Source organism: Trachinotus anak, unplaced genomic scaffold (genome assembly GCF_046630095.1).
Source record: "Trachinotus anak isolate AG129_WGS33_773 ecotype Australia unplaced genomic scaffold, CSIRO_AGI_Tana_v1 ptg000025l, whole genome shotgun sequence".
Classification (NCBI taxonomy): Eukaryota; Metazoa; Chordata; class Actinopteri; order Carangiformes; family Carangidae; genus Trachinotus; species Trachinotus anak.
The window spans coordinates 4160164-4183909 of NW_027273876.1; the positions used below are offsets into that span (position 1 = coordinate 4160164).

A 23746-nucleotide genomic window follows, 5' to 3' on the forward strand; every position below is an offset into this window, starting at 1 on the left:
GATCTTTGGCTCAGAGAAACTGAGATGAGCATTTTATAGACTAAACAATCAACTTAAATTATTTGATAAATAAAAGAACTGTTACTTGAAGTCCTATTATTATTATTAATGTAAATGTACAGAGTCAACTGTTACAAGTATTTTCTGTCTGTTCAGAACCATCTTTATTAAACATGTTTGAATGTGTTGTGCTGTATTCAAATTATAATTTAGACAATCACTTCAGTTTCTTTTGCTTTTAAACACATTTACATCAGATAGTGCTGTTGCCTTTACTTTGTAAAAGGGAAACACAGCTGGACAATTTGCTTGAGGGCGAGCACACTGTAACAATTACACTTACACTGCAAATTAAACTGCAGGTATCCCACCTCAACATGCACATACACAGATTCACGCTTTCAAATATAAACGCAGATGGTTGGAAATGGCGATGGCGAGAAGCAGAGGAAAGGAGATGTCAAGTCATTGAGCTATAGTGCACTAAAATAAGCAATTAAGCAAACAGCAACTACAGTATCAGTGAGATTTAAAAAAAAATGAAGTCTTACCCGAGGAACTGAGCTCCTGCCGGACCGACCTCAACCAGGCGGCTGGCCAGGCCTTCTCCTTCCACCATCGGAGGAGGCGACGCTAGTTTGTGTCTCTTGACCAGTCGACAGGTGATCCTGGTGGGCGCCGTGCACTTTCTCGGCGGGATGATGATGCGCATGCCGTTGTGCCGACTTCCTCTCATGGAGCCGCCGCGGGCATCGACCATGAAGCTGACCAGGAACCTGAAGGAGAGCAAAGAAAAAGGAGAAAAGGAGGAAGAGACAAAGAGTGATAGGAAACAGAGAGAAACAGAGAAGCAAGGACAGGAGATAAAAACAGTGAGAGAAAGAGCAGCATGTGGGGAGAAAATGAGACAACCAGAGAGGGAGAGAGGAAAGGATATAGAGAGGGAATGGAATAGGAAGTAAAATATACAGTTTAATTAGTTAAACAACCGTACTGATGGAGAGAGAGGAGCTTTAGTTGAGGTGATCGCTTCCCATGCTGTGATCCTCAAAACACACACAAAGTAAGTGTAAGCAAAAGAGAAGAGAGATAATAAAGAAAGAAGAACAGAATATGTGAGGAGCCTTCTGTGGTGGTTCTGACTGAGGTGGCACAAGTAGAAAAAAAACACCGTTTTTGAATTCCAAAAAATTTATATTCTAAAATTACTATTCTTCCTGTAACAGAAATTAGATTAAATGCTCTATTATCTTGAGTGGATAACAGCCAAAATGCCAACACAGGAGCCTCCAACATATCCTGTGTTTTACCCATATTAGAAGGTAATCTGTGTAGATGTGTGTAACTCATTTTAACTCGAAGAAAAAAAGTCACATAACTCACACACACAGATTCACACCATGCAATCTGGTAGCTGAGGAGTCACATTAGTTTGTATGTAGCAGCTGAACAATAAGTGCCCAAATTGTTCCTTTGATTAAGTCTAGAGCAAAGGTACAGATTCACTCTTAGACTATAAAACACACAAACTGACACTTAATGTGACCTGTTCTGATATATATAGATATATCTATATCTATATATATAGATATATATCTATATATCTATATATCTATATATATAAGTAGCTAAAGATTTATGACTGTTTCAGTCTGTTTTAACTGTCAAACAGCAGAAGCTGTTGGTGGAAAATGTAAAACCATCCAGATCCAGCTGTAATTGAAGTCCATGTCATTCCAATCACATAAGTTCATTCAGATCAGTTAGAGTCTCGCAAAGATTTCCGAATAAACACAAATAACGACACGGCTCACGAGTGTGGAGAGCAAACACTGATGTTATGGAGTGAACAGAAGGGGAGGGGGAGGGAGGAGGCTGGGATGTCACCAGAAACAGGTAGAGGTGGTGATAAAGAGGAGCAACCAATCAATCAATCAATCAATCAATCAATCACCTGCTGTCGTACTGCGGGAGCGGAGAGGAAAAACTGCAGGATGGACGACAAAGCAACGCAATTGTGACAGGTCAACAACAGAGCTTTGTCATTGGATATACCACTGAGAAGACGATTAACAACGAGTCCTTTAAAGGAACGGTTTGACGTTTTTGGAAAGACGCTAATTTGCTTTTTGGCGGGAAGTTATATAAGGGGATTGATACCACTCATGTATGCTAAATGTAAGGCTAAAAACAACAGCCGGTTAGCTTAGCTTAGCACCAAGAGTGGAATTGTTGTTTTTAGAGTTTCCTATTGTTTCCAGTCTTTGTGCTAAGCTAAGCTAACTAGCTCCTGGTTGTAGCTTCAATTTTTCCTTCATTTTACTTACATGAGAGAGGTATCAATCTACTCACCTAACTCTCTGCCAGACAGTAAATTAGTTATTTCCAAAAAATGTCAACTTTAGCTTTAAATTGCAGCTCTTTCATTTCCACAATTAGTTGAGTCACAGGTGGGTCTGCTGCTGCAAAGCAAACTATTTACCTGACCTGTAGCACCAGGTAAGTGTCCTGGTCAGATATTTGGATTCAGTTACACTGAGAGAGAAACTAGAGCCAACTTTTTTCTCTGTCTGTCTCTAGTAGCAGCCTTGAGCGCTTTCTAAGAATACACAGTGCTGTACAAAGGTTTAAGGCACTTTAAAGGTTGGGATTCTTCCACATGATCCATGGTCACAAATTCTTTCTGCAGCATGACAGTGACTCCAAGCGAACAGCCAGAGCCATAAAGACCTATCTTAGGAGGCAAGAAGAACAATGAGTCCTGCAACAGGTGATCTGGCCTCTGCAGAGCCCTGAGTCAGTCTGGGATCACATGAAGAGACAGAAGAAACTGAGACATCCCAAATCCACAGAGGACCTGTGTACAATTCTTCAAGATGCTTGGAAAAACTTACCTAGCAAGTAAAACTGTGCATGATTATACCAATGAGAACTGCTGCTGTTTCAGAGGCAAAGGGTGGTCACAATAAATGTTGATTTGATTTAGTTTTTTTTCTGTTTGCTGGACTTTGCATGAAGTTGACTGATCAATAAAAACTATTCACACCATTATTTTGAAAGCACCCACACTTTAAGTTTAGTGCCTAAAACCTTTGTACAGAACTGTATGCTTTTACTACTTTGTCATCATATTATTACTCATTAATTATGGAAATGATAGAAGTGTAACTTTTCCTAACAGATAAACTTAACAGTTTGAAAAGAACAGACAATCAGAGAGGGTTAAGAGAAAGCGCTGCAGGTAGGAGCCGTTTTCTCGAGGGGAGACAAAACGAGAAAGAGAATCGGGGAGGAAGACAGACAGAGAATACAAAACAGGTGGAAACAAAGACAAACACTTGTCTTGTATCCTTCACAGTGTTCACATGGACATAGCTTTCTTTATCCATTCATCCTTTGAAACGAGCTTACCCGGAGTGGATTGGAGAGGAGACTAGGTTGACATTATCCAGTGCATCTGCAGTCCAGCTGTACCTCCTCAGAGACTCGCTGTCAAAGTCCTTAGCCACTGCCAAATGCTGCAGAGCAGACAACAAAGTCATTGCAGAAGAAGAGGAGGAGTGTGTGTAAGTGCATGAGTGTTTCTGGGAAATCCTGTGAGTGCACAAGACAAGGGTGGAGAAATCAAATAATGGTAAACACCAAAAATATTTTTTTGTAGAAGCCATGCACCTTCATAAGAAAATTTCCTGTTTATGTAATGTAATGAGCATCACATATAAAATGAGGGAACATCACAAGGACACACAAATACTGACACATTAATCTGCTCTTACAGGAGTTAGAGCTGGTTTTGTGACTGTCTTTGTAACTAATGGGTTGCCATGTTTCCCATTAAGGGCTAACAATGAGCTGTGATATAATAAGATGACAACCCCTCCTCGTCTGGGGAAGCAAGGCAATACCACTGGTACCACTTGCAGGATTTATGGCTGAGTCATAAAATGATTTGTACACATGGGAGCCTGCAGCAGCTGTCATCAGGAGGAGATATACACTTTTACTGAGACACAAGCTGTTAAAAACATCTTAATGATTTTCAGAATAACAGCAAAATAAAAGCAAAACATAAACAGAATTATCACCTTTCAAAAGAAATATCACAACTTTAAGGATGGAAAGAAAGAAAGAAAGAAAGGAACCAACATATACAGCACATGCTCAGATATATAACATGTGATGGCATAACTGAACAGAAACATAGAAATAAAACAACAAAATCTGGATGACGTGTTCTCACATGCACTGACAGAAGGAGTGCATGATGACTTCTACCTTATTGTGTTGCTCTACAATGAACGACTTCTCCTTGCAGAGCATCTGGAGCAGCATGACAGGAGACGAGCTGTTATTTAGCAGCTGCTACATTCACAAATCATATAACCGTGTTCCTCTAAGGCTTTCAGATGACTGTACAGCATGGTTTATCTCGCTGTTCTAGTAGAGCATGCCCAAACCGACAGAGACACAGCAATACTTCGACCAAACAAAGTTCATTGTCTCATTGCTTTCGAATTGAAAAAGGTTTAATATATTTAATCCTCAGAGGCTTTCATAATCAACCTTAACATTTACATTTACATTTACTCATCTGACAGACACTTTTATGCAAAGCAACTTACAAGTGAGGGGCATTACTAAACCTTCAGGAAACCTTGAAGTACGAACTAAGTACTAAATCTGTTCAATAAGGTGAAGCGCAAGGGAATCAGGTGAAGAAGTGCACCAATGCATGGAGCTTCAAAGAAAGGTATTTACCAGTTAGAGAGGTAGAGCTGTTGAGCGTTTTTTAATGGGGCTACAACTAATGATTACTTTCATTATCAGTTAATCTTGCAGATTGTTTTCATTGATTAATATCAAGTAATCATTCAGTCAATGTGAATGTCTGTTTTGCTTTCAAATTGTCCAACCAACAGCAGAAACCCCCAAAATATTAAATCTACTATAATGAGAGACAAAGACAAGCAGCCGATTCTTTGAGAACCTGAGACACTCAAATGTTTGATATTTCTGCTTGAAAACTTACTTTAATCGACCCACGGCTGCAGCTCTATGTTTAAGAAAATGCATTGGCACTGAAAAAAAAGTATTGTGGTGCCATCAGTAAACCTGTGTATCCTATTAGCAACAATATTAACATTGTTCAAATAACACCAGCTCCGTCTACATGCACAGTTCATCTTGTCTCGTGCTTCTAATGCTGGGCTGATTTCTGTACCTGAAATACATTTTTATTTTAATGCTTATAAACATAGCATGTGCATATAATCTCTGCCTTTTATAGAAAAATATGTTTGTGAGGTTTTTCAATGACGGAAAAGTCCACTGATTGGAGACTGAGGTTGTGGGATATGTTCTACAGTAGGTTTCACTTTACCCTAAGTGCCATTTTGCTGCATCCTTTAAGAAAGTGGGCCATCACAGTAATCCCCTTTAGATAGCTGCACTAACCACTAATCTCATTTCCTCTTTCAGTAAAATGTAACGGGATTGGTCGTCTTTATGTCAGCACCAACTCAGGTGTAAGAGGATTGGCGAACAGCCTGGCTTTTGGCACAGCACCAAGGCAGCTTGGCATATTTGGAGACAGAACTGTGTCTCTTGTTAAGTTAATGGCCTGTGGATTACTCACTGAGAGAGAGAGAGAGAGAGAGAGAGAGAGAGCGATAGAAACAAAAGAGACAAAGCACATGCAACTTTTAAATACCTGTACATCCGCTCAGTGTACGTACCATCTCCTTAGTGGGTGCCAGCATCTCCTCTATCATCATGCTGTCCCGAGTGAACGAGCTCCGGTTCAGCGTGTTGGACCTATCAGAACTGAAGGAACGCAGGCTTGGTGTGGTTGCCGTAGCAGTCACGGATTACCAAGACAACAGTCACAAATGATGGAGAAGGGGAGGTGAGGAGGAGTTGGGAGGGGTGTGGGTGGAAGGTGGGGAGGAAGGGGGGGTATGAAAGTGAACAGAAAAAACAAACATAAACACATTAAATGCATGCAGCTTCCAGGAACCTGACTGTTATGCCACCAGTGACAACAACAACGATCACAAGGCAAGAAAGAACCTTCTGGAGGAGGGAATTCTAGACAAAAATCCAAAGATAGAAAGAAATGATTGGTGTGTAAAGGCTGCTAATACGTCTGGGGCAACAAAAAACATCTTAAGGAACCAGATAAACTCCAGAAATCCAGATGAAAATGCAGTCAGTGCTGGCTGATTTTCCAAATAATACCTCTTGGCCTGTGAATGTAGTGGAAGAAAACACAATGATCACTACATTGTCTACACCTGTTCTGTCAATTACAGCTGTTTTAGCCTCTTCATCTTAGTTCTTCACACCAAGCCAGCACACAATGTGAAGGCCCTGAAAGCCTGAGTGAAGCAGAGTAGCTTATGAAAGCTAAGTAGATTACTGTATCATAGACAATGGACACAGTGCTAGGACAGGAAGCTTGTGTTGGCCGTCATGATGAAATGATTTGCACATACTCATCTTTGGACTCTAAATCCATATTAAACTATAGATCCTTCAAGCTCCTTGAAGTTTCTGTCCCAGTGAATTTTCCAGTGACTGTTTGCTGTAATGGTTTCGGGAAAAACTTTTATGGGGCAAATAAAGAGCATTCCTCAGCGATGACATGTGATGAATGTTCGTCTGCAACATCATCCAAATTTACAATGATGCTGTTTGCTCAGCACAAGGAAAACCAATTAGTCTGTGCTCAGAGGAAGTGCTCTGTAGCACAACATAGCAAAAACACACACTCTAATTCTAACATGACAAAGCTATGGAAGCCAAGAGCAGTCGTGGTTATGACATAAATTTTTTATATCCTATCGGCTGCCAAGATGACTGGCTGGTCAGTGTGCACTGTCGACCCAAGGAGAACAATCCTTCCTCATTGAGCCCTGTGGTAATTTACTGCTGGGTCTGTTGCCTGTGGTGTTTTCATATATGTTACACTTCCTTTTGAAAGATTATATTCAGTCTCAGAGTTTAAATATATTGTCATATTTGCTGCTGCCAGTTTGTCCGAAGGTAAAGCTGAAAACATAATAAATACATGTTTTATTGGACAGCTTAACAGCAGCACTGCTTCTGTGGACTCTGCGGCTCTAAAATGCACAGATATATCACCACATTTCAATAAAAATAAATACATATGAATGAAAATAAACACAGGCAGCGCAGTCTGCATTAAACTTCTACTTATGTTTTCAATATATAATACAGATTGGGTAACTGTTTCCCCTGAAAAAGTCTCCTTGATCTGCTAATCGAGCTTATCACTCCCCCTACAGTCCTGGAAGACTACGGGGGTGAAGTGATTCTTGTTGCATGTATTTATTTCTGTTTGTGCTTTCTCTCCTTTGTGTTTAGGGGCCAACGTATACACTCTGCTTTGATACTGTAAAATACTGTGACCAATTAGTCATTCACTCCAACTGGCATTAACATGAGCAACAAGCAATGAATAACTTAGTACCCTTCACGCATGTATTTACACTTTTCCACTTACTTTACAGCCATACAGTTCTTTACTCTGTGTATATCTTTATTTTTAACTTTGTGTGTATGTTGTTACTCTGTGTCCAGTCTGAGCTCAGTCAATTCCCATTAAATCTCCAACTTGTGTTCCTTGTTGGCCAAAGGAAAAATGTCATCCTGTTCTAATAAAATTTTAGTTGTTTCTTTTCAAATATAAAGCGCTATTGAAGTAATGTGAAAATGTTTTGTTTTTTTTTATTAAAAGCATATATCCTTCTCAAGAGTAACAGTGCCTGATGCAAGGCCCAGATAGATTACATTATTTTGCACTGTCCATTCTTTGTCATAAACTATATGACACTAAACTGATGAAGGCAATAGCATCTCTATTGCCTCCAGATGTATCAGTTCAGGTCCCTGGAAGCTCGATGAAGAAATACTCCACACAGAAACCAAAATGATGCAAAGCTCCACCTTTGTGGCAAAAACCCAGGCATAAATAATATGGTCACCACGGTCACCACAGTCAAACACGCAGGCAAACACAGCACGGTATCCTCTATAAGCAGCGAACCCAGCTAAGCTTTTTTTCAACTGAAAGCAAGAAACTGGAGAAAGATCACACAAGTGAACCACAGTACACAACACAGTGCCTGATGTTGACATACAACAGTGTTAAAAAAAAACAAACATAAAAACTGCTCAAAATCATCAAGTTAGTAGTCGAACATAGACAGTAAATATGTATTACATTGGACCACAAAGTCATGATAATGATAGCAATTTGGATCAGGGGGTGTAGGAGGGTGTAGGGGGAAGGACAGGTGTGAGATGGGTGGGGTAGGGGCAGGGCAGGTGGTGGTGGTGGGGGAGTGGGGGAGTGGGGGAGTGGTGGGGTGGGGAGGGGGGGCTCTTCATGCCTTCAAGCCTTACCTGACTTTGGGACTAACATTAAGAACGGACATGAGGAGAGAATAAAAGATCATGAACAAACAGCGGAGTGGACAGAGAGATGCAGTGAGGAGAAAAGCCAGAGCAGAGATGCAGGTTGGTAGAGTGATGGTGGAAGCTGCTGACTGACTGACTGACTGACTGACTGACCGCCTGTCATCCTGCTGCCCTCACTGCACGCTGTCTGACTAAAACTTAAATGTCCAATTTCCAACTCTAAATTCCTAATTTTCTGTTTAATACATCCTCTCAGTGTCCCCTCTTTGCAGCTGAGGCTGATGGGTATTGTATTTCCCATTCCAACTTGACTGAAAAAATTATTTCTCAAGGAATGAAGCTGAAATAATGCTAATGCAAATACTCTATGAGAAAAAAAAGAACAAACATGGCATAAATACTATTTTAAAATTCACTAATTATAGTAGAATTAATAAATAGACATAAAAATGTCCAAAAAGATGTTCAGATGTTTCTCAGATGTTCCTGTTTTGTCAGTAATTCCCTTCCTAAATTGACTGAACTGTTAGTAATTTGAACCCATCCCTGCAGAGGACCAGAAATTTGTTGAACCAATTCTAAATTCGAGTTAACTGCCCTTCACACACACATTCCTACATCCCCTCTCACTCAAACAGTGTGTGTTGATCTAACCCACTGCTCAAGGCCATGCAATTGAACATGTTTCTAATTTCCTGTGGCTCAGTGTCCATGTGTGTCACTCCTCAGATATTCAATAACCCCTCCCTCTACAGCGTGTTGCACAAGTGTCAATATTTTCATGTGAGCAAAAAGTTCAACAGCTACAGCGAGTGAACTATGACCTCCCACTGGTGAGGGGGGAAATGTGTGTTTCAATGTGTGTGTGGTCAGGAGACAGGATAATGTAAGGCCACACTGCATTTTCACTTCTTTTGGGTAATAGCTGGATAATACGACTTTAACAGAACGTTTTGTAAAAAGCTTCATATCAAACTGCTGCTTCTTCCCTGACAGCTCTTTGTGACTGTTTTTGTGGGAACATGGTTTTAGATCATGAGCTTTCACAAGACTTCTTGTGCTGTTACAGACAAATAGTTCATTTGCCTACAGTGTAACCCTGTCACCCTATTAATCACACTGGATGACATTATCAAGAAATCCCTGTGTTTCTTGGAGCTATGAAAAAGACTCTTCCACATGCCTTAATGTCAGTGTAGCTACTAAATTAATTATAATACCTTAGTAAAAAAAATGTAAAAACAAAGGTGACTATAGTGGGAATGTCACATGCTGGTGATAAAAAAGGCCACAAGTCGCCATTTTTATGCAAAACTAATGATTAATCTGTGCTTTAAGGTCCAGTCACACCAGAAAGTGGCCACATATTTTATTGAATACCGTGTGTGGTTGTAGAAGATTGATGACGTAGGGACCACTCACTAGCCAGCTGGAGACATGCTAACACCAGTCACATTAACCATCCAAGCTTGTTTCTATTTTGCATTTTGTTTTTGGGATTGTACACTATCTCATTCAACAAAGAGTTATTGAAGAGCGAGACAAAAAGATCTCCAGCTAACGAGTTTGCTAATTCTCACGAACCCTTGTTAGCCCTGTTGCTAACAGGATAACACGTTCACATAGATGGAGAATTTTATATCAGAGGAGGATAAATGTTGATTTTTTTTAATGCCATTTTTCTATAAACATTAATATTCCCCATTTCATAACATTGTCTTGTATTACACACTTGTTTCATGTTTTAAACAGTACATAAAAATGTTGTATATGATGTTGTTTTCTGACATTTAACATTCTCTTTTTCTATTATTGCTCTCTATGCTCAACAACTTTTAATCTCATATTTTACTTTTCTGTTTTTAGGATGACTTTGTGACATCTGTCCAGGGAGACTACAGATGAAAACTATCCTCTTGGCTAACTCTGTTGCATTTTAAGCAATGCACATTAATACACACTGTCCCTGTTAAAGGCGCTACTTGTTCTTCTATTGCTACATAGCCAGTGTTAGCATTAACAGCTGTTTACTTACAAGTTTTTCCAAGAGCTTCAGCTACTGTTACATTTACAATACAAGAGATTATAATACACCCTCTGAGAATTGCTATTTCTTCAGGGCAGAGTTGGTATTGGAAAGGAGACAGACAGGCTGGCCGGGCCAGAGCTAAACACCTGTTAATACTAATGATGAATATGTAGCAATAGCAATTTTTAGATTTTTGGTTCGAAATTTTACAGTTTTAAAAGCTGGTGTGGCCGAACCTTTACACATCTCAGAGGTCACTGACAATCTTCTCATTTTCCGACAGCTGTATATGTCATTCCGATTGATTTTAATATGCTACATGTACATTAACAAACATATAGTCATAACATTGATTATGGACTGGGGTGTAACATGTGTGTCTTACCTTTGTGACCGTGCACCAACACTGAAGCCCATGTAGCCCTCCTGAGGAAGCGAGTCGTCCCCCAGCTCCCGCAGGTCCTGGGGGGCCAGATATTTGTCTGTGTCCCCCGTCATTGCATCGTCACCTGGGGGGTTGAAACACACAGGGCCAAAGAATAAGTTGTCTTTCCAAGGTATGTGGCCAAAACTTGCTGGTGGGAAAACTAAGTGTACAGAGAATGAATGAGTAATCCTCTCCCCTCCCTCAATAACTACTCTCCAGTTTCGCTTGAGCAATGCACATATCCTGCTTCATCTGAGATCCTCAACACTTAGCTGTGCCAGACTAGCTTCACTGCCTAGTGTAAAAATTCTATGAATGGCTCCAGTGAGCGTTTCTTGTTTTTGTCATGCACGCACCATTACAGAGCAGCTCTTTTAGACAGACAGATCAATTCAGCCTCTGCCCAGAGGCTGTTTTCCAGTTCAGCTGTGGTCCAACAAACACACACAAACAAAAGTCTTGCTGTCACTAGAAGCTTTTTGTCTCAGTCCCCCAACATGTCAACAGTAACCAGTAAAGCTAGCAAACAACAAATACTGATTCTGCCAATAAGTTGTTATGTCAGGTTAGTTTAGTGAGTTAACAGGAAGTTAAAGTATATATATATATATATATATATATATAGAAAAACTATTGTAGCTTTTGAGCAGGTTTCACTGACCACAGGACAATATTTCAAGTTAAGGTGAATAAAACCTTCAACACAGCGGAGCCCAGTGTCATCTTAGCAAACAAATCATTCAAGCTATGAAACAAGTGGTTAAAGAATTGAAACATACGTTAGAGGCCTAGCAGGAACACAGTTAGCAGCATGTTATTCCCCTCAGATGTACTGTAGATCTTAGCCTGCTGATGAACCGGTGACCACAGAGTTGAGAGAGAGAAGTGAGGAGAGGAGGAGTTAAAAAGGGGGAGAGGGGAGCAAGTGCATGCAGGCGGAGAAACCAAGGGAAAGAAAAGGAAGGCATTCCAGCAACCACAAAGCACTGGAGACCCCACCACCACCCCACCCCTCTCCTGTCCCCTCACCCCCTGCTGCTACAGCAACCCTCCCCCCCTAAACTTTCTCTCTCACACACACACTTTACCGACCCCATCTGGCGACATTCCAGCCCATTCTCCGGGATCCCTGCTCACTCGAGCTCCAACGAATAGCAAACCCCTCCTGAGCAGACCCGCGACTCACCTCCTGCTTTAAAGCACTTCATTCAGCCGCCCGTCCAGTTTGCAGGATTTCACCCTGAACTAACTTTTCTTTGACTTGTAACCTCCCTTCAGCTCTGTGACGCTCTCTCCTGCATGCACTGTCTATCTCTCTTTCACAGCCCGGCGCTCACACAAACAGATCAGCTTTCTCCCGCCTACCCACCCTGCTCTAGGATTATCCAGTGTGTGTGTGTGTGTGTGTGTGTGTGTGTGTGTGTGTGTGTGTGTGTGTGTACAGACACCTAGATCTCACTGCAGGACAGAAATAGCAAGTGGGTGTGTGACTCAGACCAACTTGTCTAAACTCTACCTATGCAGCGTCTATAGTACTACATACAGTACAGTATATATCCTCACTGCTCCCCTTAACTTCTGTTTCTTAATTTTGTAACTTAATATTTTATGGTTTGTGCACCGGTTTTGTTTACAAGTTGTCTTCCTCTTCCATTTCCGCATTTTCTCTTCACCTTGCTCTACCTGTCTGTCTATCCGTTTGTAAAGTTCCGTACGAATTCTTTGCGCACAAATAACTTCATCCTCCTCCCTCTTGATCTCTGTATTTTCCACTCCCTCCTCCAGCTGCTTCTGTGAGTCAACGCACATGTCAGACAGCCTGTGTTTTTCATCACCTCTCGATGTGGTAGTGATAGTAGAGATTCATAACTATGCATCCATCTTATAAGGATTTAATAAACAACTCCATCTGCAACAGTATGTGTGTGCTCGTTGTTGTATTGCTACTATTTCAGCTGTCAGACCACAGAGTTCAGTCTGTTTTAGTAAACTATTTTTGATAGATTAAATAACAAATATGTTTTACAGTAAATCTTTTGGGGCTAGTTTCCAGTCTGTCTGAGTAAAGACCATTATACATTGTGCAATTTTAGACAGTCCCAGACAAAAAAGTGAGAGAAACATGGATTTGCATTTGTATTGTCCACCAACATCTGATTTAAAGTTTTGGTGTTTATTGTCAGAAATTTGGGTACAAAATCTCACAGTTTCACAACAACTACTGTGCAACTACTGTGCAACTGAACATATGTGTTCAGACACATATTTCACTTCAGACCTTCGGATAGGTTACTGAAAGAAAGAAGAGCTTTTTGACAAAAGAAAGGAAGAGAGAAATCTTTCAGCAAACAAGACCAAACATCATTGCCTGCCAGAGTGAGAAAGTAAGTGAGCTCTCTAACGTGCTGGAGACAGAGACGAATCACTTCAAGACTCTGTCAAAACAGGCAGAGGATTTTATCATTGAGATGCAAAAGGAACTGAGAGAACAGTTTCAGCAACAGGAGTTCCTCTGCATTCCAGATGGAGCAGACCTTGAGGCTGGAGATGAATGAGCAGTTGCAGCAAGAAAAATACAACCATCTGCAGCAACTCCAGGCAGAGAAACAGGCTCATGCTGAAAAGCAGGATGCCCTACATCAGAAACTGGACGGCCTGAAATCCAGACTGGACGACCTGACTTCAACCAACTTCAAGCTTCTCATCACGTTCAGGCCTGAAGGAGCAGGAGGAGGAGCTCCTCACTCTTCTACAAGCCCTTCAAGAGCTGCCAGTTCCTCAACCAGAGAAAACTCTTCAAAAGAATCCACCACTTCTTCTGTTTGAGGGAGAGAAACCAGAAGAGGCTGGAGGAGTCTACAACCAACTGAGACTCCTACATCACAGCGGCAAAGCAGCTTCCACCACCAACAGCTGTATGCCACAGGGCAGCACGGGGGCCCCCCCAGATAGCAAAATAAACCAGGCCCATACTTGGGCCACATGCCCAACGTATGCCCGGGGGGACCCAGGCATATGTTGGGTCAGAATCCAAGAAAATTCTTATTTTGCTATCTGACCAGCTGGGTAAGAGCCCAGCTGAGTGGCTGATTCTTCATGCCCCCGTGTCAGCGTGGGTTTTCTCTGAGAACTTCGGTTTCCTCCCACATAATACATATGTGCCTGTTCTGTTGCATTCATAGCAGTGCTAAGTTTTTAGGTGGCATTATATACACACTGAATGATCAAAACAAAGTCAGTACAAAACATTTCAAAATAAAAGTTCTGCCTGTGTAGCTGTATTTTGAAGTAATGCAGGGTGGTAGGCGGTACTGTGCACAACACTGAATCATCAATGTTTAAAGGTATACTGCAGCATTTGTTGCTGTTTGTAAACACATGATTCAAAGTTGGCCCCTCCACCCCAGCTCAATGAGTGAGGGAGCGGCGGTGGTCGAGCAAGCTAGAGAGTGAATTACAAGCAGTGATAGCAAGCAGTGAATCAAAGAAATAACACTTTATTTTCTAACTGTTTCGTGGTGGTCATGTTCTAAAGTAAATAAATATGGCCACGTCGCACACTTCCACACAACTGTTGCCAATTTTGTGTGAATGCAGCAAAGAAAAAACAACCTTTTCTTAGGATGATTAACGTTATTCAGATTTTGTGTTCATGCTATATCCACATATTAATTAACTTTACAACTATGGAAAATTCTTTGGAAAGCCCACACCGGTTTAAATAAGGCCTCACAGGGTGTGTGGGCCGTCCAGATTTAGATCATGGACTGTGTGTGTTATTGGAGATGTTAATCATTGCTGTTTCTCAGCTGGTATGTCAGCTTGTCTGTGACTGTGTGTACTCGTGTGCCTAGAGTTACACATAATTTATTTTTAGATCAGAAATTAAAGATGACCGCTCTTCTAAAGCTTCTACAACAAAAACAACAACTTGCACACAACTTCAGAGCGAGGGCAAACATGCGTGTAAATATACATAAGAATCACGCACGCAGTGTTTAGTTCCATCAGTTTAGCTGTGCCACTTCAGACTGGTTATTACAGTTAGTAGCACCATGTCTTTGAACTTACAGGAATAGCTGATGCAGATATTTCCAACATCCATTTCTGTTTAAACAAAGCAGAAAAACACCTTCAGCCATTTATTTTATGATTTGTGCAGTCACCCTTTTGGAGAACCACTTTGGCATCTCTGGCCTGGCACTTATGTAGTTTCAGTCTTAATTATCTTACCTACACTACCACAGTGTGGTTCATACAATATGAATACATCAATATTTTCCTGATGTGAAATATGGAGTACCACAGGGCTCTGTTCTTGGCCGTCTGCTTTTCTCTCTTTACATTTCACCTCCCGAATTATAACCAGTTATGTTATAAATTTCCACTATATGCTGATGATACTCAGTTTTATCTTCCTGTAAAAGCTGATGACCCTTCCAAAATTAACAAATTATAGTCTTGCATGGGAAAAGACTTATGTCAAAAAAATGTCCTGCTCCAAAATTCAGATAAAACTGAGATGCATTTAATTGGTCCAGCAGGTTTAGGGTTAGTGTTAGAGACCAGTTTAAACAAGTAACAGTAACAGTCGACAACTGTGTGATTTCTCAGAGTATGACAGCCAAGAACCTTGGTGTTATGTTTGATCCTGCTCTCTCTTTTGATTAACAGTATAAAGACATCACCAAGACATTCACCTTCGTAACAAAGCTAAAATTTGGTCTTTTAATTCACACCTTTGTGCCATCCGGACTAGATCCGATTAACGTCTTATTTTCAGATCTACTCGTGGTAAGTCTTCAAATGGTTCAGAAATCTGACCATGACACATTATACCAATTTTAGCCTCCCTTCACAGACATCTTGTCCTTGTCAGATCAGAATTTAAGATGCTTTTAATGACAAACAAAATTATAACCTGTCTGATCTCCTCAAACCTTATACTCCATCCCATGCTCTTGGCTCTCAGAATACAGGGCTCCTGTCTGTCCTCAGTATTAAGAAGAAGTCAGCAGACTGCAGGGACATTACCTATCGTGCATCCTTCCTCTGGAACAACCTCCCAGTTAGTGGCTTATTCTTTGATTACTTCTGGTCCTAGAAGCTGTTTGCATTCTCCCGCTGGTTGTTTGGTCTCAGTCTCAGTGAAACCATTAAACCCAGAATGTACAGTATAGCCTATTTTGTCCTGTTTTCCACTGAATCTCGCTCATCTTCTGTTTGTTTATTCCCTAAAGAATAAGGCTGTGTGCGACTCTCTATCTCTCCCTATCCCATATTTTCTTCTCCCTGTCCTCTCTTTTCACTCAGGCTCTCTCTGCTGGATCATCAGACGTCCTGGGACCTCTCTCCCGCTCCTGGATGTCAATGCTTCATTTCAGATGTTTCGGATCTGGATCTTTGGCCTCCAGGAATCCCAACCTCCTCCTTGTCCCTCTCTCCCTCCATCTGTCTGTTTCCTTCTCCTTGATGTGTGAATTTGGTGAGTTTGGTTTTGCCTCTTGTATGTTTGTTTAGTCTGTCCTCTTTCTAGGTCTTCATGGTTGTGTGGCTTGGGGCCGATCTGTCGGTGGCATCGGGAAGTTGCTCCCTGTCTTCCCGGATCATACTCCTTATAATGTTGTCCTGCTGATCTTCTATACTGTAGATCTACTTTGTTGCTCGATTCTGTACACACATCTATTGCATATCTGTCCATCGTGGAAGAGGGGTCCCTCCTCAGTTGCTCTTCCTGAGGTTTCTTCCAGTTTTTTTGTCCGATTTGAAGGTCTTGACCCTTTCCTCTCCTAAAACTCTGTCTTGTTCTCATTTTCTCTTTCTAACAATCTCCTACAAGCTTATTTCAGCAGACGGTCTCACTGTGGTCAGGCAGGTCTGACCATTAGGTACAATGGCACACCTGGTTATTTCATGATATCTGTTCTGTAACTCCTGTGGGAAAGTGAACCGTTTCAATTGTGTTGTTCTGCAGGCTGCTGACATTCAGCAGCTATAAAAAAATGGCAACTGCAGACACTAAGAAGCATGTGACAACCTAAAAATGAAAGCCTACTATTCTTTACCATCAATGCACAATGTTTAGCAAGAACACCGGAGGGCAGGATGAGCCAAATGAGAATAAAACTATTGACTGAGAAAACTCAATGTATCAGTTCCTGGTTTTTCCCCTTCCCCAGGCTGCAGCTCATCAGGAGCAGTCAGTGAGAAGCTCAAGTAGAGCCACTTTCAAGCCAGACCAGGATAAAACACACACACACACACACACACACACAAACACTCATGCGCACACACTCCAGCAGCTGACACCATGTTTGCTTTGGCCCGAATGTGTGAAACTACAATAGAAGTGTCACCAACAAGCCTCCGAAGACAAAGGATCAAGTGTGTGTGCGCTCTGGTCTCCACAGTGTGAAAAGAAATCTGTTACACACTACTCAACGCCATATGCAGACAGTTGGCATGGCAACCAGCAGAAAGGCATATTCCCTGCATTTTGATGCATGAAAAAACTGGAGTCTTTACAACAACACAGCATGAAGAGAGTCGAAGGGGAAGAAACAACTGAAAGTACTCAAGTACAGCATGGTGTATCGCACATGTACGGGACAGGACATGTGTTATACACAAAACAGAAATCAGAAATAAGTAAATTAGAGGAGCAAAGGCTACAAATTAAAAGCTCCCCTGTTGCTTTACTGTTTTCAATTAAATAAATACATAAAAATCTTGGCATCACTAATATAAGCTTCACTGAAAAATGAAAGAGAAACCAGAGATGGAGAATGTTAAGAACAAAGTTTTGACATGCAGAAAGTGGGGAAAGAAAGAATAGAGGATTTAAAGAACAAAACAAGAAAGAAAAATGAAAAATACCTTCTTCCACATCAGAAAAATACTCCTCTGTGATCATTTCGGGGACATTGGCTTTATGGACTGTGTGATTGGGATGGAGGAGAGGGTTAGAGAAAAAAAGGAAACCAAAAAATATGGAAAATCACATCTTTAACAAAATCATAGGCAAAGAAGGAATTGAAATGATTAATGTAAACAGAAAATGAATATTTTTATACACCTATATATATTTTAAATTACTGTTACACTCTTTATTGACGCTTTGGAAATAAAGGCTTAAATCATACTCATGATTAAAACTAAAATATCAAATGATGAAATAAAATGAAGTAAGTTAATGATGGAAAAAAAAACATACTGCTTTTTTTTAACCTGAATTACTCAGCAGTAACAACAAAATAACTGTTTCCTTGACAACAACAGGAAACTTTGGCACAGAGGAGACGAGCACTGGGATTAGATCAAACGCCAAATGTGACTGAAACTGAGATTTCATAGGATTTGTTTCTCTCTCTCCAGGATTTTGTTTAAAGTGATACAGTGAATAAGCTCCTCACCTTCATCATCGGACATGTCCAGCACCTCGTTCATGGTCTCCGGGACATTCATCTTGTGCTTCTCTGTCACAGTCTGGTGAACAGAGACCAGCTGTTAATCAGGTGTTGATGCTGACGTACATGTGAGTATGACCCTGGGGTTGCAGAGACACATACGTACCTGAGTGGTCAGAGTTTCCTCTGTGACCACTTTGAGTGTGTCAACTACAGAGATGTAGCCCAGCCTCCTGGCAATGGACAGAGCACTATTCCCATTCTGGACATAAAAATAAAAAGTAATGAAGGTGAGTCATTTGTTTCAAACACTTAATGGTAACTTAACAGCTTAATGTGATTCACAATGTGACAGAAAGTGAACAGATTTCAAGCAACAAAGATCATGAGCCAAATTCAGACTTCATACATCTGTTGTGTACTGTACAGTATTGTATTTGCCCGAGTGTGTGTGTGTGTGTGTGTGTGTGTGTGTACTGACAGTGGTGAGCTCGTTGGGTGATGCTCCATGATGTAGCAGCAGGTTGATGATGTGTGTGTGTCCCTGCTGTGCAGCCTGATGGAGAGGAGTGTAACCGTTCTGCAGAGGAGGTACAGAGAGACGAAGGTTAGAGTTTGAAAACACAGTTACACAACAAAATGCATTCATGCTACGCCCACTGACAGTGAATCTGCACCGTCAGTTGCGTCAAATCCCTTCTCCACACAGCAATAAAGGAAATGAACACACACATATATATATATATATATATATATATACACACACACGTTAAACGGTTACCTTGGTCTTAGCGTTGACCTTCGCCTGATTTTTCAACAGGAAGTTGACCATTTTCACATTGCCATAGTGACAGGCCACATGAAGAGGAGTGTATCCCAGCTGATGAGACAGAACATAATTTATAAAGTTTGGGCATAAGGACAGATTGGACGCTACAGTGACTTGAGCAGGCTGGAGCTAGCTCATTAGCATGCTAACTTCAGTAGAAGAAAAGAAGTGATAGAAAAAGAAACAAAACAAGAGGGTTGCTTTCCTCCACCGGAGACAGATCTTGATGAGTACAGGAACGTAATCCGATGTTGAACTCGCAACATTTCTTTTAGACCGCTAAGTAAACAGCTGTTGATGCTAACATTGGCTACGTAGCAATAGCAAAACTTACAAATAGTTCCTTTAATTTATAACACGACCCACTCTGTAAGTCTACTGGGCCTCCTCTGTCCAGTTGTTGGTGGGTGAGCACCCATAGGTTGGTTTTAAGACCAACAGACATGAAGAGCTTTACGTTTACAGCCTGTTGGATTCAGTGTTAATATTATTATTCATGTGAAAACACTACACGGTTACAGCAGAGCATCCACAGATGGCTATCATGTAATATTCATGATTCTTTTTGTTGGGACTGATAAGAACAATATCACATATCTGACACTGTCGAGATAAATATTTATCACATCCTTTTATCAGAGGTTTTGAGAACTATGATGCATCCATTCAAATTTCATCAGACAGAAAAGAATCAAAGTTATATCATGTGTCTCTTTTATGTAGAACAGTACGTGCTACTAGATAACTCACTTCAGTTTTAATTGCATTATTCCTCTCAGCTCTGTAATAAAGTCCTTATTTGTTCCAATAACTCCTCTGAGCTGGATTGTGCTGTGTGTTGTATTTGTATTTGCATGCAAGTGTGTCCTTGTGAGCTCTGATAAACTTCTACACGCTGGTGGTCTTAACGGAAATACACAATTAGGCACTTGATGACTTGCAAATACCATTGGGATTGACCCAACACCTGGGTGGCGCCTTCACTTTGGTCAGTAGCTTGACCAACAGTTCAAAACCAAAAGATATTAAATTTACAACAACATAAAACTGAAAAACGGAGCAAAAACATTTGAGAAGTTGGAACCAGTGAATCTTTGGTATTTCTGCTTGATAAATAACTTAAAAGATAATCACTCTCGTCTTCAAGACAATACTTGTATCATTACCTTGGTCTCAGGGTCTATAATAGCCCCCTGGTTGACTAAGACCTCAGCCACGTTGACTTTATCCTCCTGGGCAGCCAGGTGGAGTGGAGTCAGACCAGACTGAGGACACAGACAGAGAGTGAGAGAGAGAGTTACAGACACAAATAGACAAAGGGATAGAAAGGTGCTTAATACAGTATAATTGAGAGGGTAAGAAATACAGTTTGTTTAGGGCAAGATGAGAGGTTTGTGCATCATGGTGGTGAATCACAGGAGACAGAAAACATAAAAACTGAAGCCAAAGACATAATTGGCAAAATAACAGAGTCTTGGATAAAAACACTGCCTTTAAACACAGGTCTATAGCACACACCAAAAAATAATGTTATAAGTACCACGACTGCCTGTAAGACCCACACACCTAAACAGACACAAACATCTGCAGCAGTAGCAGTTCTCTCTTGTACCTTATTGCCCATGTTAACAGGAGCGTCTCGAGCCAGCAGCAGCGTCACTATGTCCACGTTGCCCTCCTGTGCTGCGAGGTGCAGAGGAGTGATTCCCTGGCGTGTTACTGTGTTGGTGGAGGCGCCGTACTCCAGTAACGTGGTGGTTATCTCCATCTGATTCTTCTTGGCTGCAATGTGGAGCGGCGTGTAACCGTTCTGGGTCCAGAGAAACAGAGAAGTGTGTTTATTTGTTCACGTGTTTAGTCCTCACGCACAACCAAGTCAAAACATAATCAATTAGACAAAATATATTCTGACTCTAATTCTCTATAAGTTTAAATTAAACAAAATAAAATAAAACTTGTTCCCCAATTCATTAAGGCACCATGTGTTATGTGTATTTCCAACAAATACATTAAGAGAACACATTAGTGGATGGATGATAATTTAATATGAATATTTGTAGGTCCTGTTATTATTCCTTGTCTCATCTCTGTTTGGGGGATAATGATGCTCAAAGTCTTGGAGCTACAGCTCTTTGAGGGATATAAACAGGGAGTACTGTGCAGTGTTGCCTTGGAGCCAGTGAGCTAACAGTGGGCTTAGACCTGAGCCCTGTTATTATATTTGTTTACACTGAGGCAAACTGCAATTAAACCTTTAACAAAACCCATTAGAAGTATGCCGAATTAGCTATTAGCTTATCCTGTCCGCAGTGTTGCGATGGAGGTACAGACAAGCATCACTGAATTAATTTGATACTGCAGAAAACATAAAAACGTGATGATTCTGAATTAAGTTTTGGAGCTATAAGATGTGTCTTTTTTTCTATGATTTCTAAGCAGATTTATGCACATTAATTTATGAGGGGCAGAAATAATGATTCAGTCACACTGAATGTAAAACATCAGTATCATTTCTGTGTTTTCACATTTGATTGAGTTACAACTCCAAGTGTGAGTACACAATATTGATGAAAATGAAGCAGCTCACACCTTACACCTCTCCCTCCAAGCCACTCCTTTAACTTTCCCTTGCCCCTTGCCTGCCCCCCCCCCAAAAGAATTTTTTTTTAATGGAAAAATACAAGCATATCTTGTTCTTTCTGCTAACCAGTTGCCAGCTGCAGTTTCACATTTACTGTAATGTTTACAAAAGTGATATCAATCTTCTCGTCTAACTCTCCACAAGAGAGTAAATAAGTGAAACAGTGAGTTTCCCAAAGTATTACTAATATCCCTTCACATGAATTAGCCCAAGAAAATTGTTACTTACAAGTAAAAAAACATACGTGATTTAAGTTTTTTGTTTAAATGTGAAGAGTTCTTTATTTGATGACTCAACAGTACAACACAGTTCATTTAAAATCAATTTGATGATCTTGTGCTGTTTTGTATTAAGTTGCGTTATTAGAAAAATGACTCTACTATTATTTATTTTAATCATATCTTCCAGCCCACTGCTCTTTGTGTTTACATTTTACTGCTGTTTCTTTGTTGACGGAGCTTTGTCTTGTTAAAATGTGCATTATTGATGGTGTAGAACTAAATTTTAAGCACTTACAGATTCATGGTGTTACAGTTCATTTCTTGGTATTTGATTAAAAACTTTATTAATGAATGTTTTATGAGGAGGAAAAAGTTAGTGGAGCTTTGCTGGTTTCAGTGGCAGCTCTCTCAGGATAGATGCTGTTAAACCAGCCAATCACAAAGCATCGCTCCACTATAGAACACAGTGTAATTGCATGTGGGAGGCTGAAACTAGGTCAGCCTGCTTTCACCCCGAGCCAGAGAGAGAGAGAGAGAGGTTTTGGTGCATTAATGCATTAAGGAACATTCGATTTTACCTCCTTCAACACACACACTTTGACCGACTCTTACCTTCGCAGCAGCATGCGGCGAGGCTCCCTGGTTGAGCAGGAGCAGCGCCACCTTCTGGTTATCATAGTGTGCTGCCACATGCAGTGGAGTTAGTCCACTCTGAACACACACACAAACGCACACGAGCATTGTTAGACAGTGATATACAAACAGTGGAGTGCAGAGAATACTGTGAAAGCTTTGGCTGTACAAAACAAACATCTAGACAGTGAATGTGACTCTGTGCACGTGTGTGAGTTGCACATAAGACTGAGGACATTTCCACTGCGTCCTGTTCTGTATGTGGGAGCTCACACATTCTTCTTTTGTCTCTCATAAACAATCATTCTCTCTCAGGTGCAGGCTGCTGTTTAAAACAACACGTTACCTTGCCAGCAGCATCAGGCGGAGCGCTTTTCTGCAGCAGCAGGCTGGCGACCTCGATCTTCCCGTATTTTGCTGCAACATGCAAAGGAGTGAAGCCCTTCTGGAGAGACACACAACAACAGGAGAGAATATTAAACCAAAGTCAATACAAAATCTGAGTCGCTCTACGATTATTAAAAACATTTCAACCACTTGTTTTCTATACATGGCTCCTCCAACCGAACCATATGTGTTTGATCACTTCAGACTGAGTCATTTGCAGCGTTATGTCATGACAACATGGAGAAGTGATTACTTAAAAAATGATGAAACACAGTGTGGGCCCAGGGTGTGTGTTGTGTGAGTTACATCAGATTCTTCAGCTATGAGGGAACAAAGATCCATGACTGTGGTTCAAAATGAATTCAGAGAAGAAAGACTCAGCTCTATGTGTGTTGTACGTGCGCATCCATGTATGCACGCCAACAGAAAAGTGACTAATCGTGCTGTCATGTGACCTGACAGAATCCAGACTGCCGTCCTGCTTCAAGGCCCATGAATTTCTACAGAAAAAACTCAGGGTAGGAAACCTGCTAGCAGGGAAAGAGTGAACCAAACTACTGTCATAGATGCTTGTGTGTATTCTTTATTACATTTTGAAATGATTGTTATAATCATCATCATCATCATGGCTCAGGAAAAATCCAGTTATAGTACATAAGCAGGACAAGCAGGCATTTATCTTTTCATTAATGATAAGCAACAGTCAACACAGCTGAGGTGGATTATATAAA

At 40.8% G+C, this 23746-nt stretch overlaps 1 protein-coding gene across 30 annotated transcripts in view; it reads right to left on the reverse strand.

The window, feature by feature from the left end:
• ank3b (ankyrin 3b) overlaps positions 1-23746 on the reverse strand; it is a 158084-nt gene that overhangs the window by 36033 nt on the left and 98305 nt on the right. For 11 of the 30 annotated variants that reach the window (XM_071463719.1, XM_071463717.1, XM_071463724.1 and 8 more), the window contains 14 exons: positions 22975-23073; positions 22608-22706; positions 20746-20943; positions 20300-20398; positions 19086-19184; positions 18786-18884; positions 18471-18566; positions 18311-18383; positions 17775-17834; positions 14970-15005; positions 10857-10980; positions 5736-5838; positions 3412-3518; positions 552-776 (listed from right to left, as the gene is read on the reverse strand). In XM_071463719.1, the coding sequence (XP_071319820.1) occupies positions 552-776; positions 3412-3518; positions 5736-5838; positions 10857-10980; positions 14970-15005; positions 17775-17834; positions 18311-18383; positions 18471-18566; positions 18786-18884; positions 19086-19184; positions 20300-20398; positions 20746-20943; positions 22608-22706; positions 22975-23073 (1517 nt within the window). Of the gene's footprint in view, positions 1-551; positions 777-1954; positions 1988-3411; positions 3519-5735; positions 5839-10856; positions 10981-11677; positions 11836-12084; positions 12239-14969; positions 15006-17774; positions 17835-18310; positions 18384-18470; positions 18567-18785; positions 18885-19085; positions 19185-20299; positions 20399-20745; positions 20944-22607; positions 22707-22974; positions 23074-23746 lie in introns of those variants that run through there. The other 19 variants (XM_071463732.1, XM_071463731.1, XM_071463730.1 and 16 more) reach the window with 6 other exon arrangements.